The sequence below is a fragment of the Pomacea canaliculata genome, linkage group LG5 (assembly GCF_003073045.1).
Source record: "Pomacea canaliculata isolate SZHN2017 linkage group LG5, ASM307304v1, whole genome shotgun sequence".
Taxonomy (NCBI): Eukaryota; Metazoa; Mollusca; class Gastropoda; order Architaenioglossa; family Ampullariidae; genus Pomacea; species Pomacea canaliculata.
Genome location: NC_037594.1, coordinates 31,029,857 through 31,049,226, shown reverse-complemented (window position 1 = coordinate 31,049,226; position 19,370 = coordinate 31,029,857). Strand labels below are relative to the sequence as shown.

The 19,370-nt window shown below is 43.8% G+C and overlaps 2 protein-coding genes across 10 annotated transcripts in view; both read right to left on the bottom strand.

The window, feature by feature from the left end:
- LOC112564016 (secretin receptor-like) overlaps positions 1-6,474 on the bottom strand; it is a 29,135-nt gene extending 22,661 nt beyond the window's left edge. Inside the window, exons 1-2 of one of the 9 annotated variants that reach the window (XM_025238536.1) lie at positions 5,553-6,474; positions 1,764-2,107 (exon numbers count right to left, since the gene is read on the bottom strand). The gene's annotated coding sequence lies outside the window, so the exon portion shown is untranslated. Of the gene's footprint in view, positions 1-1,763; positions 2,515-3,350; positions 3,944-5,552 lie in introns of those variants that run through there. The other 8 variants (XM_025238544.1, XM_025238534.1, XM_025238533.1 and 5 more) reach the window with 8 other exon arrangements.
- A 3,895-nt stretch (positions 6,475-10,369) lies between these two features.
- On the bottom strand, positions 10,370-19,273 carry LOC112564414 (lysosomal acid phosphatase-like). Its single transcript, XM_025239207.1, has 12 exons — positions 18,202-19,273; positions 17,052-17,153; positions 16,752-16,838; positions 16,185-16,337; positions 15,849-15,944; positions 15,358-15,447; positions 14,161-14,284; positions 13,732-13,820; positions 12,983-13,160; positions 11,564-11,704; positions 10,939-11,043; positions 10,370-10,453 (listed from the first exon to the last, which is right to left on the bottom strand). The coding sequence occupies exons 1-12, from the start codon at positions 18,310-18,312 to the stop codon at positions 10,449-10,451; spliced, it is 1,281 nt and encodes a 426-aa protein (XP_025094992.1). The 5' UTR covers positions 18,313-19,273; the 3' UTR covers positions 10,370-10,448.
- Between the last annotated feature and the right edge of the window lie 97 nt (positions 19,274-19,370).

Genomic DNA, 19,370 nt, shown 5'->3' with positions numbered 1-19,370 from the left:
ACAGTGCCTCGGGGACAGACTGACCAGTACTAAGGCCACGTAGGTATTGTGACAGTCGTCTGTCAGGTAAGGGCGAGTGGGTTCCGACCTGGTGCACCTGAGTGTAGGATGTTCTTACAGACATTGTTGTGGACTTGTTTGTTGGAGTTGTGTGTATAATTATGTGGAATTACCAGTTCCACAGATACGACTGTACGTGTGGCAAAGCCCATATGGACCCCCACCTACCCTGGGGTAGCCTAGTGCTTGGTACCCAGGTGGAGACGTTTGCCCTACCCGCTTAGATACCCACTTGATACAGTGTACTAGCCCCCCGTTGCCCCACCTGTCCTGGATATCCGATCCGGTACAGGGTTGGGGGAGGTCATGTAGTGAAGAGAGGAGCACTGACCTGTCTTGTCCAAGACAACTGAAGACTAACATTCACTGCCTATGATTGTGAGGTTTGCCGACTGCCATTCTTTGTGATATCCGTGAGTCACGTGTACAGTCGCCTACAACAGTGGCTTTGTGACTTTCCTCTTTTCTTTTTGTTTAAATTTTCTTTATTTAGTAACAGTACAAAAGCTCTGATTACGAGGTAATCTCAGCAAAGGTAGTAACTGCGAAATGATCTCGACTCGCGAGACTTGCTTTGTCCAGGTTCACCGCCAACCGACACGGAACATGACTACAAGGTGGCGCTGTTCGTCATCAGTTAGCTGTTATTTACTGGACATACTTTCATGGAAAACAGGAAGCTCTCGTGGCTCATGGCCGTTGATTACAGAGCTGACTGCTGACGAGGGACCAGATGCACACGATATCCATGGGCGGTGTGAGTGGTTCACAGTCACTAAGTGAAGGTCTCACAGTCGTGGGCATTGAACTCTGTGGCCTTTGATCGCAGTCTTTCCCTCGACTGTATTACAAGATTGTTATTACTACTACACCTATTTAGTTCCCAGTTTAAAAGAATAAAACACTTTTAGTTATAATTGGGTCTTAAGTTGCCTGTGATATCAAATATTGTGTAAAGGGAAGAAGTTACAATTTTGGATCAGGACGTCTTCGGAGACAGCTTTCTGTGGGCGAGAAGATCGGGTAGTTCAATGAGAGGCCTCTAGGCCCCAACTCAGAAAGAAACTGTCGATCAGCCTGTGGATTCTCTATATTGTATAAATATAAGCAATATGATGCTATAAAGTGATTCACAGACGCTCCCAGTTGTAAAACACTCGAGATGATACCCATTGCAAATTTCTCATTTTTCCTTCAATGCAAGATTATGGGAGAACACACTGTCCATCAGTTATTTTTAACATATACCCTGAATAAAATGTGTTAGCAGCTGCCAATGTGTTAAAATTAATAGTTATAATCCTTGCTTTGAACATACAATACTGTATTGCAGTAGGCAATGAAGGTTCACACATGAAACAACTGGTTTGTTATGTTGCAAGCACCGACTAGTCATCTCATTAAACACATTTCATCTGCACAACGATCAACGCAAGTGTATCTCGTGGTTTAGATTATGAGGGACTCAGCAAAAGGATTTATCTCCTGAGTTCCTAAAAATGTTTTAGAGAGTCGCGAAGGGGCAACAAATTGAAATAACAGAATTACACACAAAAACACAAAGTTCTCCTTGTTTGAGTTTCTCCGGTATTCGCGCCATAAACTTCACGCCTGGGCTTCAAGAGAGTCAGTCAGTGTTTGTGATGATTAGACTGACGGACGCATGCACGGACACATAGATATAAAATAAAAATACTGATTACCTTTGGTTGTCTTTGAGTTTGTCTGGCCCATGAACCTCTCGCCGGCCTCCTCCGTGTGGTGGGTTAGGATTTCACTGCCTGGCATCCACATAAAACCCATAATCTCAACAATGACATGGAAAGTATGAGAGTTCTGGAACTCGTGCCAGGATGTTGACTGCCGAGCTTCTCTATCGGACCGCTCGGGCCGAGTGGTATTTAAAGCACGGAGGGCTGATGGAGACTATCTGGCTACAACTGCGGGGTGAGTGGTGCGTCCGGCCCAGTCTATCTCCTGCAACTGCTGGCTGAGCGAGGAGGACATCTGCTGGGGCTGGTCCCAGGAATCCTGGATGATGCCTGGCCTGCTACGGCACGTGTCGATAAGAATACGCTGTTACTCTCAGACCAATTACAGAGACCTTTCACTTACTCTCCGGGTTTATCTTTCTGACATTTGCACACTCGGCCCCGAGATGTTGCAGGCAGTTATGGCGCGAGCTGAAGACGACACCAGTCTCCCCCACATTCACTCGGTCCTCCTTCACAAAGTACCCGGGAGCTTGGTGCGGGTGTGGGATGTGGGGATCGTGTGTGTCTACAACTACAAGCTTGTTTCACTAGTCACTTGTCAGAGTAGCAGAAATCGAGAAGTCTGAAGATGTTTACTTTCTGGCTCTGTCGCAAGTAAAACACAACACAACCCTCGTCACTGCTCGGCCATGACAGTCACCCCTCCCCAACCTTCATAGTAGAAGGCCAATAGGTCAACCTCAGAAAATTAAACAAAGAAAATGTTGAATGGTCACTGACATTAATATGTGTGTGAGATTGGTTATTTACATAAAACTATTCTTATAATTTTCGTCATCTTTTTTGATAGACTGATTTAAAAAACTTCTACAATTGTCTCGAGAATTCTAGTAAAGGGCAAACCGATAAAATGTTCAGTTAATTACAGGTGGTTAATGAACAACACTCTTGCCGTGCTGTGTATGTGCGCACTTTAACTTCTCATTTAAAACAGAAGTTTGGTGTAATCAGATCCACCCTCCATTTTCCACAGGAATAGAGTTTTCTTGAAATAACGCCAATGACATCAGTGCGGCTGTCGGAAGCCATGAATGGTGGAGGTGTATACACTTGTCTTATGTTGCCTATCTTACAGGAGCAAGTACAAAGCCAAGCTACATTTGCTGGCTGTCTGGACAATGAGAGTAAGACAATGCCATCTACACTTGCAGTCTGGAATGAAGTGCAACAAGAGTTTCCCCATGTCAAAGATCATGTCCAAGACAACTCAAAACATTATTAGCTGGGGAGGGTTCATAGTGTACTAGATGCACGCGAAAAAGAAAATTGTAGGACATCTGTATGAAAGAGGAATCACTATGCTGTTGAATGTTGAATAAGAAAGTATATCTACATATAATGCAGTAGGTAGTGACACGTCATTGAGTCATCATCAGTTTAACGGACACAATGACATGTAAGTGAGTGTATGTTAGTGTGTGTTTTGTGCGTGTGTCAAGGCTCATTTGATGTACACGTGTTGCAGGACGAGGAGAGGACGAGGGACTAACATGTAATGAAGCTGATAATAACTACCTTGCTTACCCTGTGCAGCTGGGGGCCCGGGGTACGCGAGTGGGGTTCTCACGGTGAGAGTTGTCCAGACACGAGAGTTGTCTGTCCCCTGCACGAGAACGGCCTGTATCCGTGTGAGTGTGTACCACCTACTTCACATTGCCATCAGCATCCCCACCTCATGTCCGCCAACGACCGACACCGAGCTGTAAGTTCTCCGCCATTCTGTCTTCACGAGGCGAACACAAAGAGTCTCAGTCCCACCAGGGGATGCTAGTGGTGCACACAGGATGCACTGTGTCCCCCCCACCATCCACAACCGTCATCCTGTCCTGCGGCTCGTGTGTTGTTTCCTGTGTCGCCAGGCTACACGTGAGTCAGCATCAGCCCCGAGGACAGTCGCCATGGTCCCGGGGAGGACGGGGCTGGCACCACGACCGCCTGATATCAAAGTGGGGCAGGGAATCGGATGGTGGACGAGTATTACATTTCTGCAGCATCAGTCACGTGACTGCTCTGCTCAACTCTTCTCACTGGTAGATGAACCAATGACCCTAATGCAATTTCTTTTACCGACTTTCTCTTTCTCATCACTTTCATTTCTCTCTCTCTTCCGCTCTTCATTGTGTGGCTTCGTCCGTTGAGGCGTCAGTCTGTCCGTACAGCTGTCCTGCTTGGTTTCATATCCGTGTAGTTTTTAGTCCTTTGTACATGTCTGTATGTCCTTTGTCTGGAGTAGATGGGTCACAAAGAGCAGCCAGCTATATGACCAACAGCCGTCAGTAATCTGACTATCGGAGGTTCGTGTCCCGGTGATGACTGCGTCTGACATCTTTAGTCGAGAGTCCAGTCATCGTCAGTCCACTCATGACTAGATAAACAAGGTGTTGATAATGTGTCTGATGATTGACTAATGACGAGCTCAGTGGCTTTAACGAAGGAGATGCAAAGTGAAGGTATGAGGGAAGATACTCAGCCTCTCAGCTCTCAGCCATTTTGTCAGGAGGATAACTGCCAGTCTTAAGTTCAACCCCGGACTTACAATGACCTTTGTGGTTAAACTGTAAGCACTGATGAGCAGACTGTGGAGTGGACAACGTGGGTCAGATGCCAGAAGCTGAGTAACATCGTGTATGTGAGACTGCTCGCCATCACCAACTGCGATCAGACAGGTGGACGTGGAACCAACGAAGGACGGTGAAGCCACTAGGAGAAGAATGTGGTCTAAAGTGTCACAAGTACAGGACCGATGGACAGACGGGACTGATGATGTTTAAAAATCTGATTTTCAGTGCCCCTCATACTATTACATTTCCTTTATATGCATTAAAGAAAATCACGAGACCTAAGGAAAAACTATTGTATCTTTTTAGAGAATTTAAACTAAAACAGTTTTATACAAAATGTTTCACTTATTTAAAACGTTTTAGTCTTTCTTTTATCACGGCGCTCTTCCGACCACAAACACTTCTCGGCTTTAATCTCCGAAAATAATTTCTCCTGATGCTTTTGTCTCTTGTTTTTCTTGCGATTTCACCATCTGTCTTCTCACTTAGAAAGAAATGATTGAATATTGCACTAATTGACTTTAGTGAGTTAGAGGGTGGAGAGTCGTCCCAAAGAGAGGGTTTGCTAACTGAGCCTCGGCTTGTGTGACTGATGCGCGTGACATCACACAACAAGTACAAACACGTTGAGAGAAACTATCTACCCAATTCTCTGGCACCCGGGTATTTTGTGAGCTGACCACCAGTCGGACAGTGTGACAGTCACAACAAACACACAAACGCACGTTTGTGAGTGCTAGTGATCGTGTGTCTCTTTAAAGTTCTCACTCAAAATTAAATAAAAACAATTATATTAATATTTTCGCATTGCTAGAACTGATATAATATTACATGCTAACCAGAAATGAGTAGCTGGTGAACATTTTAGACCTCTAGGACCATAGCAGGTAGGTGAAAATTTGATTACAAAATTCCAACGACACATACATGGTGAGTTAACATCGATACATACATCGTGAGTTAATAAAAGTGTGTAAACAGCAATTCTACCCACTCACCAAGAATTTCTTGGCATTTACAAGAACTAGAGAAAAGCTGTGCGCATCGTGCAATGGCGTCCTCCTCACAAAGTATTCGACCTGCTGAAAGTTAATGACGAGTAAAAATGTTTTAATTAAACTTTCACTCTCTTGCTCACGCGCGGGGTAATACTCACGTGCAGTGACTGAGGCTGGAGAAGGGCGGAAGACAGGAGGGTTGACAAGGTGATGGCTGAGTTGTGTTGGCTGCCATGTCCAGTCAGCTGACCTTTGATCTTTCTTGCTGTGGGGTGACGGACTGAGGCCTGAGGTGGGCAACATCTTGTTAACATGGTCATCAGTTAACACACATCAATATCAGTTTCTTGTTGTAAAGTTCGATGCTCACCACGTCTGAGGTCCAATCAAGTCACGTGACTTGTATTTCAGGCCATGTCTATAGGAGAGTAGCTGGTCAGGAGTCGCGGTGTTCTTGGTTTCTGTGTTCTCGAAGCTTCTTTCATGAAGATGTTCTCTTGTCAGACTTGTATGTTGGAGGTGATCTGTCAGAGTGCATGTCTCGACTGGAGTTGTCATCAGGACGCCATCCTGCACATCTTGTAAATTTTTCTCTCGCTCAATCGTCAGCAATCATGAAGGGCTGGGTCTGTGTCCTGCAGGTGTCTGCAGGCTGTCCCCTGTCCACCCAGAGGGTTTGTCGGACAAGGTGCACACAATGTCTTTGGTAGTCAACGCCACAAGTCACACCACACCTCGTCCTGCGCATGTCCAGAAGTGCTGCCTCCATCATGGTGTCTCGTCTGACATCTGGCTTCAAACAGTTTCTCTCAACCGCAGTGTTGTATCATGTCACCTACACAGACCGGAGAGTTGAAGACTTTCTCTATCACTGAAGTCCATGCCATTGTTGGTGAAGCCTGTTTCTTTATATCTTTGGTCTGAAGACCTGGACACACGAGCTCTGCCTGTGGCCGGGACAACCAACACCACAAGTCCCCAGAGGAGATTTTCGAGAAACATGTCCGTTGTCCGGATTAGTAGCGGGGTTCCACGGAAGGAGGGACTGACTGTGTCTGGCACAGCTCAGGCGGAGGATGCTAAGCTGCTTTAGAGACAACTGGTGAGCCCTCGGGAGCAGATGGTTTTAACCGAGGATGTGGCGATTGGGCGGGACTGGCAAGTTGGGAGGACAGGGTTGGCCACAGGACAGGTGGCGACAGGGGAGTTCGTGTCGATGACATGACGAGGGTGCAGCCAGCACAAGCCAGGCAAATGCGATGACAGTCGTCTGACTCGCAGAGAACAGTTTTGGACATTTAGATGCCCCCTCCCCTCTGTAGTTGTCATTAAATGACAACCGACCGAAGAAGGTTTTTTTTTTTCAAATCCCATTTGGCCCTGCCGTGCACTGTTGTTGCCCTGGGTGTCGTCGACTGAGAAGTTTCGACACCATCAGTCAGACCCTCCCGAGCAGGGGATGGGCAAAGCTATAGGCGCTGGTGAAATACCAAAAACACAGGTCACGTGACTACACAACAAACCTAGGTACAATGGAATGGAGAACAAATGAGTGCAGACTGGCGTTCATTACTGAATTTATTGTGTAAAGTGAAGATGTTTAAATAAAATAAAATGCAATAAAACTTTAAAACCAGCCTTTCCTTTGAGGACAACCGCCCTCGATGCTTTCTAACGACTCCCTCAGACATGTCAACCACGTGATTTGTTATCTTTATACTTTGTTAGAATGTTACTGACTGCCGATTTCTAACTCTGCTGTAACTGATACATTAAATTTCAATCAAATTAATCTACGATTAATAAAAAATGAAAATAAGTGTACTTCACCGCCTGCTCAACCATCTACCATAGTGGCATCCTGATTTCTTCACTAGCTTTAAAATATATATACCATATAAGCCATAAGACAAATGAAGAGAATCGTTAAATAATAATCTGAGGATCGGCAAGACAATTGGTTTAAAAAGTGTTGACGACAGCAAGTTTTTAAAACAATTTAAAAGTTCTTAATGTCCGTGTCACGACCTGGCATTTCCGGCCTGGGCTGGGTGAGTACAGGTTACAGGTTAAATTAACTGTCTGACGGCTAATTACGGGGCAGAAAAAGTTTCCCTGCTCTCTACTTTCAAGCGGGAAATAAAACCCTGGCGATTTATTGCAACAACACGCGATTTCCAGGACTGAGGGCAGTCTGTCCATCTCTGGGTGGTCTGTTGATGCCCAGGGTGAGCTGGCGAAAAAGCTGAGGTCGGACACTTTGGATGCCACGTGTCGCATGGCGAGCACGCACACAGATCCCACGTTTGCAACTATTCATTAAATTCTTTGACTGGAATGCAGCTTTCACACAATGGCAAAGTCCGGGTCACCAGAGGTCAGGTGGGGAGACAATGTTGTTGTGCCCTGTACAGTTGTGACTCGTGCTGACAGATGTCACTCTACGAGCGAGCTCTCAGGTTGCTGCACGTGCGCTCACCCGTCACCTCATCCCCCGCCATCCTCCTACTCTCACTCGCAGAACCCTCTACTTTTATTTCTCCTTTTACTCTTTCACTGAAGCCTTCCATGAGTTTGGCCATGGCACAGAGCACACAGTAACGACCACCTGATGTGTCATCAGAAAAGACGACAAATATTAAACAACCTCTGTTCATAGATAACCGTGTCTGTGTGGTGCACATGTTTCTAAACAAACAAAAGACAATAAAAATATTAGAAATTGTCTGAAAACGCACCTATTCCCTAAACATGTCTCCTAACAACCTTTCCCACAATCCTTTGTCACACCCTTCTTTTTGTAACATCATGGTACTCTCAGCTCTTGTTCTTGTTATTGGGTTCCTCTTTGTCTTTTCTGTATTTGATTTTATTCTTCGTTTAGTACTGTTGTTGGTTCTTTTATAGTTCATATGTTATTCGTTTGTTTACCTGTCCCTCGTATGCTGTCCATGTTTCGTTCTTATTCTTAAGCGCTAAGAGCATGCTCCTTAGGAGTGTGAGTATGAGCTTTACGAATTTTACATTTATTATTGTTAATGCGTTCTGCACATGAAAATTTTACAGTAAAAATATTGTGTAAAATGCAGTACTTTTCCTGTTGCGGAAGACTCCTGGCTGTGGAAAACGTTGTCAGAGACTTACAGGCCTGATCAACATTCTCTAGTTTACACTACAACATTTACTAAAATAAAGTGCTGTTACAAATTTTCAAATCAGAGGATCCCCGACAAAAACGCCTCCTTCAAATTTTGTGAAAAGATTATGAAAGGCTCGTGTTGAATATTGAAAGTAAAATATAAAATACTGGGGGGCATCAAAGTAGGAAGGATTGCACTCCCTGAAATTTTAAACTTTCATAAAATGATCTGATGGCTGGAGAGAGCGACGTGGACGGTGATGACAGTTAGGGTGGCGGGGCTGTGAGCTGAGTATCTCAACACGACCCACGTGACATCCAGGGGCTGCGATGGAAAATTGCTGACATGCACCATGTGCACACCCATTCCCATCCACATCCGCGCACTCCTTCATTGTTGTTTTAAACCGGTATCTGCTCACTTCGTTTATCATCGGTGTCCTCATGATGTTGACATGCACACTTGTCAGCGATAATCAGAAACCGAAGCTGTAGTTAGTCCGCACTCTCCAAAAATGCTGCCACCACCATCACGACTAGTACCACTGATGCTCCTACAAGTACAAATCATGGCCACAAGTCACAAGACAGGAGATTAGACATGGATAATCTGATAGTAACCCTGAGCCGTTTCTTTGCTGATAGCATTCACCTCCTTCTCAACATGACAACACAATCAACTTTTTGTTTTGAGGCCATTATTATTATTATGTTGTGTATTTACATTTTTTTTCTTTGTAAACAGCTTTGAGGTAGTGGTGTGATTTTGTTAGTGATGACTATTTTGATGGAAGGTGTTCCCATCACATGCACAGATATTTCTTTCTCTCCCTTTGTCCCCGCCATCCATTCTCTGTGCAACATCTTAAACCCTACAAACTCTCACCTGTAGTTGTCGCCACCATGTCGGTCTGCAACGACAAGCTTGACAACGTGGCTGCATGGTGACCCCACCAACAAACTGCAGGCTGAACTGCTGGGTTGATGACTTGCTGACAAGTCTGTCCTCACCTCTAAAGCTCACCAACACCTGCGCTTCCCTACCATCCCTCATCCTCCATCCCTCATCCTCCACCTCTCACTGCGCATGACGGGCGGGGGTCAGCGGAGCACACGGGAGGGAGGTCACAGGTCAGCGTTTGTCGTACAGTGATTTTCATACACAACGAGCTCAACAAAGTCCCATCTACAAGGTCTTGTAATAAACTAGAAAATTTCTATTTGGTTATTTTGAAAAGTAACGTAAAAAAAAAAAGGAAAACGACAAACAGTTCTCCAGCGTGTATTGTGAATTAACATTGTGACCAGTGAGGGTGTCTGTGTGTCTGTGTGTCTGCGTGTCTGTCTGTGTGTCTGCGTGTCTGCGTGTCTGTGTGTCTGTGTGTCTGTCTGTGTGTCTGTGTGTCTGCTTGTTTCCTTGTGTTGCTGTACCTGCCATGGCATCACCACTTCGAGTTCCTCCCTCGGCGATCCGGCCAAGGACCAGACAAAAGCTCTGACATGTAGACAAAGATAGACACAAACACTGGGGCCAGAAGCACGGGTATATAGACAAACCATAGACAAGCTATGAGGCCAGAGAGAGGCACTGACATATAGACAAACGATAGACACAAGCACCGACTGACCGATGCAGGACAGATGCAATCGTGTGAAGGAGAAATATATTTTGTGTCCATTAGAAACCAGAATACATCCTGTATTTTGACATATTGCCACATCGCTTTGTTTGTAAAGTGATTGTGTGTATCTGTGGGGTACATGAGATGTTACATTCATCAATCTGCACATTTAAGCTTTGGCGAGGTTTCTGATAAAAACACAAACTGACAAAAATGCGTGGCACGAATTTTATTCCTTTTGAAAATGTTCTTTAGCCAAGATCAGTTGTCACAAGTCCCCGACTGCACTTCTATCAACCTGCAGATAGCAAACACCAGACATTATTTGTAACAATTCACTAGTATTACAGGTTAACCTTATTTTCGCGACCGATAGTTAGCTCGTTATTTCTTAAAGGTCACACCACATTAAAGTCGTAAATGTTTAAAAAATGCTTTCAAACGGTGTGTCCCCGATGATTGTCTTTGGTGTAAATTAATGGTTAGAAATATTTAAAGACTGTACGGCTCAAGTGGTCAATCGTGGCAAGTGAAAAGTCCGTAGCGAACCGTAGCACCAGCCTACAATGAGTTAAACGTGAGGAAAAGACTGAAAATAACAGTTTCTAAGACCTTTGTTTGTACAGAGATTTGTTTTGCTTTTGTTTGTTATTTTGTTGTTGTTTTTTTTAAATAACTACTTTGACTTTGAAGCTTGTGAAGATAATGGCTGGCGGCCAAGAACTGAGTGAGAAGGACTGTGTGTCCACCCGAGTATCATCACGTGGTAGGTTACATGCTTACCAAAGTTCGCCTGACGTCGGCCTCGTTGACAGACGATGAAGACAATGAGGCCCAAACACAGCAGGATGACGACAGCAGTGACAACAGCAAGAGCTATCACAGTCGCTGATGTTAAGAAGCAAACAGAACAGGTAATTACACCACAGATCAAGTCAACACCTGTTTATACAGTTCGTGTAGCTCTTCATGCATGAGTGAACACAGTCACCCTTTGTGGTTCTGTTTGCTAGCTTAGCGCGTATTCATAAAACATGAACGAACCAAAGACCTTAGTATGTAGATACAGTGAGTGTGAGGTCATGATGGGGTCATGGCGTGAAATCATAAGGTCGTGGTGTGAGGTCATGTTAGGGTTAGTCACCCTTTGTGGTTCTGTTTGCTAGCTTAGCGCGTATTCATAAAACATGAACGAACCAAAGACCTTAGTATGTAGATACAGTGAGTGTGAGGTCATGATGGGGTCATGGCGTGAAATCATAAGGTCGTGGTGTGAGGTCATGTTAGGGTCAGTGCATGTGAGGTCATAAATACTGATAGGTTAACGGTGTGAGATCATGATATGGTCATGGTCACTCGACCATTTCTGTGACAAGGACCACGTGCCCTGCACTGCCAGCAGACGTACTTTTGTCATCATCATCATTCTTGTTGCTTGGTGTCCCAGGGGTCGGCCTGGTATTGCCGCACTCAGCGTCCCAGTCAGCAGGAATCCTGGTCTGGGCAAACTTCACAAAATCCGTCAGCGGACAGTAAGAATTATTACAGCCTGAAAAAAGACGGTGGGTACCCTTGGTCAGGGTGGTTTATAAGGGTACAGGATATACGGTCTTAATGTATGTAGGACATCAAACGACACAGAGGAAAGCATCAAGGTTCTATGTTACTTGTTACACTCTAGCCTTATACACCTTTGCGATGCTCGCTATAGGCTGACTTCCATTCCATTCCACGCCAGCTTCCATCTCTCCATCTCTGCCCTGAGTTCATTTCTCGTCTCGCACGCTGAGCACGTGGCATTGTTTACATATAGCGAAATATAGGAAGAGGCAACTTCCTTTTTAGGATTTCAGAGACAATGCAAATGACCTCCCTTTATCTATTTATAAACGTGTCTCCGCCTAAATAAACCACATTGTATCAGAAGTTCAATTATGCCTTGATATCAATTTATTGCATATACAATGTTTGTACTAAGCAAGTCTGTTGAAAGTAAAGTCAAACCTGGAGCATATGAGAAACACATAGTGGGATGTGGGCACTGCAACAAGCTCATAATACAGTCTACAAGCTCATTGTGTATACGATCTTAATGTATATGTAGGACATCAAACGACACAGAGGAAAGCATCAAGGTGCTATATGTTACCTGCTACACTCTAGCCTTATACACCGTTGAAATGATCGCTCTAGGCTGGCTTCCATGCCACGCCAGCTTCCATCTCTTGTTTAGCAAACATAATGAAGGGAGGCAACTTCCTTTTTAGGGTTTCAGAGACAATGCAAATTACCTCCCTTTATCTACTTATAAACGTATGTTTCTGACTAAAGAAAAAAGCATTGTATCTGAAGTTTAAGTACATCATGTGTACATCAATTATGTCTTGACATCTGTTTACTACATATACAATGTTTGTGCTAAGCAAGTCTGATGAAAGTCAAGTTAAACCTGGAGTATAATTATGAGAAACACATAGAGCGATGTGGGCACTGCAACAAGCTCATAGTGCAGTCTACAAGTTTATTGTGTAGTCAACAAGCTGATTTAACAGTCTACAAGTTTATTGTGTAGTCTAGAAGCTCATTGTACAGTCTACAAGTCTATTGTCATTCTTGTACAGTCTACAAGTCTATAGTCCTTATGATGCAGTCTACAAGAGTAAAGTGACTAAAACGCAAGCAGGATCTGTAAGGAGCTTGATATATATCCTCTACCACCAACACATTCACAACCACGCTATCTTTGCAATATCCGGGTAACAGACTCCTTGTACCGTGTACCCCGTGTACCCTCACGATGCTCAAAAGAGTCGTCATGTTAACTCACCCGGAATCACGAGGTTGTAGGGCTCAACGCTGGTGTCGTTGCGGTAGCGGAGGCGGACCACGTAGTCGTGGTTGTGGTCGTCGTACCACAGCTCCAGCAGCACGGCGGCGGCGTACGGCGTCTGCATGTTGTTGAACACCTGCAGGGATGTCAGCAGCGCTACCACGGTGAAGTCATGCTGCCAACAGACACTCGGCAGTCAACTGCCAATAGTGTGATGCAGTCTCAACCACTGTCACAGCTAATGATAATAGCCCAGATTTATATATAATATACATTTATATCCCATTTCTCCCACTCTGCCCAGTGTTTGTAAGGTTTGGGTTTAGTTGTTGGACTGGTTCTCAAGCTAGAGGATGACAAAGAAGAAGGACAGTCTCGTGTAGTAGTGGGAGGGGCAGCTCGCGAGCCCTCTCTTCTGCTCCATATGTGAACTTGATATCAGAAGACAGCCAGACGTAGATTTCAGTACAGGAAGTAGTTAATGATGTCCTTGTCCTACAGATGCTACCAGGAGAGGATTCTGTCTGCTCCATGTTCTGCACATGTTGCCATGAGATGGTCCTGTCTTCGTAAGCCTTAAAGTACAACTCACCAGGCTCAGTATTTGTACCAACTGAACTCATCTGGCTCAATATGTTAACCTATAGAACTCCTCGGGCTATTTCCACCATGATAGACAATACAAGTAACAACAGACTCAATACTTGTAGCAACATTCGTCATGATGGTTCACTCCATTTACTTACCACTGAGTACATAAACATCTTGTAGGTCTGACTACCTGGATCGTGTACCGTAGAGTTGATATTCATCAACATCTCTTTCAGTAACGGACCTGATGTTTTCAAACAGAACAGTGTGGATAACATTAGGGATTTTTGCAACGGAAATCATAACATTTTCAGACAAGACAATGTTGATGAATTTTATACTTTTTCAACGAGGAGAAGAAGCTGTTTATACATTAATGTACGTCAGTACCTAAGATAGGATTTATCGAAATGAGAAAAAAAATGAAATTAGTATATCGTCAAGTACACACAATATCATAATTAGCTATTAAACAATTAATTCGCTTACAAACATCTATCTGCACAACTGGTAAAATCTGTGACATCTTCGTTGCTCTTGCCACTATATATATATACACACAGTATATAGGTGCAGTTACTTGCCTCCCCTGAGACGACTCATCTCAGTCCTGTTGAACATCAGGTTGAAAAACAAGCCAGAAAGACTCTGCAGCTTGTTGTAGACCTCGTCAGTCACCCATGATGGCAGAGACAAGTTGTGAGCTCTCTGGCAAACAGAAACCGTCAACAGTTCGATGATTAAGTGTAGCCAGGCCAGCAAGAAACAGGGTGTGTGTGTGTCTGTGTGTTTGTGTGTGTTTGTTCCTGAATGGAGAGAATGCCACCAAGTGCATGCAGGCAGCCGTTGCAGTGGGAGGCCATGAGGCGCGATGGTTGACGGAGACTAACGAGTTTTAACAACTAGTACAGTGAACGTGGTGGACAGCAGTCACGTGGTGCTATGGACTGTGAAAATCCGGAACTGGTAGCGTCAAGTACTTTCAAGTATCTTCAAGTTGAACCTTTAATTCAGGGGTGGGGAACCTTTCTGCCCCAAGGGCCATTTTGACACACAAAATTATCTACTAATAAATTATAGTCTGCTTTATTTGGTCAAGATGTAGTGTTTCCACAGTGTGTTTTAAACACTTTTGCAAGATGTATAATCCCAGCCTGCCTTGCACTGAAGTCGTTCTAATGATTGAGTCACTTTCGCAATTTGGTGAGCAGAGAACTATGTTGTTGACACAGGAGTTGTAGGCATTTACAAAGTATCTACACAAATAGACATTTTTAAACTTACACCTAAACGCATTTTTACCAGCCAATGCTTTTGCTAATCCTTTGGAAATCCATGAAGGGATGATATGTTGGATGTTTGTAAGTCCGAACTGTATACATTAATGTATACATCAATATTGACGATCCTTTTTATCAACGTAGGAGTCGACACGATCAAAAAAGGTACAGCACGCATCGACAGCCGACATCAAACCGGATGTTGTCTCCCCTCCACTGGGGGTGAAGGTCACATGCATACATAATTCTCCAGAATCGTCCACAGAGGCCGCGGGCAGCGACTACAAGCACACGTGTCTACTCCCTCATTTTCTCCTATGTCTTCTGTCTATCTCAGAATGGAGTTCTTTCCTTTTCTCTCAAAATGTCCATCATCATCATCATCATCATCATCATCATCATCATCATCATCATTATTATTATTTACATTTAATTTGCAATGAAAAAAGCTCACAGACAAAATTTGCGGGGCTGCCTTCAGCACTCAAATCTTCGACCTACCTCGCAAAATGTAGTATCAGCTATTCCCCAGATTATGGAAATATTCACGTAAGCCAACCCGGTGTTGTTCACAACCATAGAATAAAACTCCTGCAATGAAAAAATCATCAGCATCGTAAGACAGGGCTTCTTCTAACTGGTTGACAGGCTTCAGAGAATGTGGGCCCTCACTTAACTACTGGAGAATTTCGTACTTCACTGGGTGGGGTTAGTGGGGTTGGTGGGGTTGGGTTGGGTTGGTTGGTTGGTTGGTTGGTTGGTTGGTTTTGGTTGGTTGGTTGTTGGTTGTTGGTTGTTTTGTTGGTTGTTGGTTGGTTGGTTGTTGGTTGGTTGGTTGGTTGGTTGTTGTTTGTTTGTTTGTTTGTTTGTTTGTTTGTTTGTTTGTTTGTTTGTAGTAGGGAGCCACTATCGGCATACTTTGTTTACGGCAAAAGTGAGTTATTTGTGAGTATATATCACCGGAATGTCAAGGTAAGAAAGATGTTACTTGCCGCATTCTCTGTCTCCTCTTGTCGGAATGCATCTGACGTCAGCTCCTCTTTAAGCATCATTGAATGGCGCGGACACGGCGCCACAAAGTTTAGTGTCTAGAACACAGCATCACCAACTTCAACATACAGAATAAAAGTGCAGAATAATCTCTCTCACTCTCTCTCTCTCACACACAAGCACCCTACTTATATGAAAAAATGTAAAAGAATTTGTAGAAAAGGCTTGTTTTAGTCGTGCCCGGGTGAATGGCAAACGACTGTAAAGGGGAATTACAAACTATTGGTGTCGTGTACCAAATGTTTGATAGATGGCCAGACATACTCCAGATAACTCACATTGTCTTCTTCCTTAGGCCGAGTGTGAACAGGAATGGGCTGCCAGTTGATGTTGGAATTCCACACCTGGCTACCTGTAGGTGGATATAGACATGCCAGGTTGCAGTAAGCTGACATCAGACAGCGCTGTTCATCCGAGCTCTGTACGTGGATCTAGCACAAAAGAAAAAAAGAAAGTGTAAACAAACAACTTGAAAGTGTTTCTGGACTCATTGGAGTCATGAGAGGGAGACAACACCGCGGACCCGGATGGAGCTGAAATGGAGAGGGGAGTCAAAAAAAAACAAAACAACCTGTTGCTTTATTTATTACCTTTTTGTGCCTAAAATGGCGAAGCATGAGTGACATCTACAGCTGCAGTAAGAATGGAGTGACGGTAGCTGGGGGAGGGTATTTCTCTCATACGGGTCCATCTGCTGGTGCCATCGACAAGAATCATCAGAGACCCTCAGACTTGCTAGTGTTGTTGTCCTCTTTCTTGTTCTCACATCCTGGTGCTAACATCTAGTAATAATGCGCACATGCACCTCCTCATACAAAGACCATAAGTTCAGCACCTGTACATACCTCTGACTGTACGTAAGTACTGTTCAGCAACTGTCCGTACTCTTTGCGAAGAAACTGGCCGAGCTCACATTGCTGTTCCATCCCCCTCTGGAAAATAAACAAAATACAACAAAAGTCAACACGTTGATGAATATTTATAAAATCATTGTGGACGGGTAACCTGTGTTACAAATGTAATCATTTACGATTTTCCAAAGCGCTTAATACTTGAAAAATAATCCTTGGTGAATTATGCAAATGCGTGTCTGATTACATATACAATATAACAGCTACCATAAACAGATTACATAAACAGTTTACCGGCGTTAGACAGCCTGGACCTTGAGGCCACCAGGGTGCTGTCAGTTTATACGGGTCTGTCGGGTACACCATGGTAGGACTGCGGTCTCCATGTCTGTACAGCTACATCCAACACATAACAACAAACGCACTCACAATGTGTAATACACAAACACACACACACCATACAATGTATAAATAAATAATTGTACAGCAAAAGCCCTCAGCCACACATGTTACGAGTCCAAATTATGATTTTTAAACTTATGTATGAAGTTTACGATATACAGTAATCCCTCGGTGTATCGCAGTTTACTTATTTGAATACATCTCATTTTCTATGGCGAAATTTGTGCGGTATATAGGTATTTACATAATATTAAATATTTTATTCATTTTTGCCTAAAAAATTTACAACAATATAGAAAAGTAAATTAAAAAGTTACAAGAATACTAAATCAAAATAAAAAACCAATATGTAGCTCTTCACCAGCTGAGTACCGTACTGTACACAATGGAAACACAGGACTGTACACCACTACCGCCTGCCAACGGGAGATTGTACACGCCACAGGTTTATAGGAGTGTGGGAAGGGTGTATAAAGCTTTACAATATAAATAAATAAGGAAATAAATATAACGCCGCTACTTCGCGGATTTTTACCTATCGAGGGTGTCTCTGTAGCTTAGCCCCCACGACAGGTGAGAGGTCACAGTGTCATTAGTGGCATCACTAGTGTCAGTATTACTAAGAGTCAATGTTGAGAAAGGGAAGGGTGGAGGAAGAAAGCCAGGAATAATACATTCCATGTCTTCACTCCGTAGTCTTTTAATAATGGATCTACGACTTTATATGATAGGACTAAATGAATTCTGGGCAACTGATAAACTTTTTCTAATCACTGTTCCAAGTCTCCCTTTCGTGGCGAAGTTTTTATACACATTTGAACCTATGATGAAATCGCCCTATATAAACTTAGGACAAGCGTGTACTTTTGCCCAAGCCCATGCACCCAGCCTCTCACCCACCCGTTACACACACACACACACTTTCAGAAGCACATGCGTACACACACACACACATATAGATATACTATCGCGAAATAAACCTAGTTGCATACCACCGAGGTCTAACTGTTTTAGATGACATCAGCAAAACAAAGATACTCACCACATTGACCATTCTCAGCGTGAGGTCAGCATACGATACAGTGACCAAGCTCATCAGTACCACGGCCACACTACATGGGTGGACACCCGAGTGGAACATGGAGACGGACATGGTGAAACTCCTAGTGTGTCACATCCACCCGAACACCACGCTTTTCACCAGTCCCGACACGTGACTCCAGGGTACTCCAGGGTCGACTGTACTTTTCATGCTCACCTTCAAACGGGTAGGACGATCTCTAGGGTCCAATGTAACAAGATATTAATGTAACATCCTGGTTGTTACGAGAAATGATTTCTTTTTAGCTGGATTATTTTTTTCTTATTTTTTTTAAACTGTAAGTCTGGATTGGGGTTATGGTATGTATCATTAGAAAGTCTATATGTGTGTGTGTGTGGGGGGGGGGTCATTGTGCTGTGAGAAAATTCTTGTATCTTAATGACCACCTTCGTCTTCAGGGCTGTTCTACAGAGAGACCAGTCAAAACCATCGACTTGGAAAACATACCCTTGGGTTGTGATTTCTTACACGACTACCCACCCCCTGTATACCCAAGTAATGGAGACATGTGGGCCTACATTCCCCTCAGGTTTTATACATAGATTTTAAACATACCATCATTCATTCTCTAGCACCCACCTACACATGCGTGTCATACAGGCAAGCACACGAGTACACAACGACCTGAAGGAAAACGCACAAAGACGTTGGATATGAGCTCTGATGATTCATTGCCAACACCATCATGACAGTCATCATCCTTTCCTCGGCCACTGTCATGTTGGTATGTGACCTCGTTAGAGACTAGCACGACCTACAATACATATCCCGCTCGAAAAACTCCTTTCCTATCAGTTATTGCCCCAAACACGAAGAGACGCAAATGTTTTCACGAGTCACCGGGGTCCAGGTTCTGAGCCTGCAACATGTCACGTGCCTCGAAATAGCTGCATCACAAACTTTACTGGATTCAAGCTCAAAATGTCGAGAGGCATCATGCTTTGGGGAAAAATGCTTTATCTGACCTAAACCTCGGATAGCGCAGATCAATGATGCTACAACATCAAACGGTCACGAAAACTCACAATCTCAGGTATTTTCTGAAGTTTCAGTTGTGCGAAGCTGGGCAGTCCTAGTGTTATGTTGATAACAAAAAAAAAAAAACAACA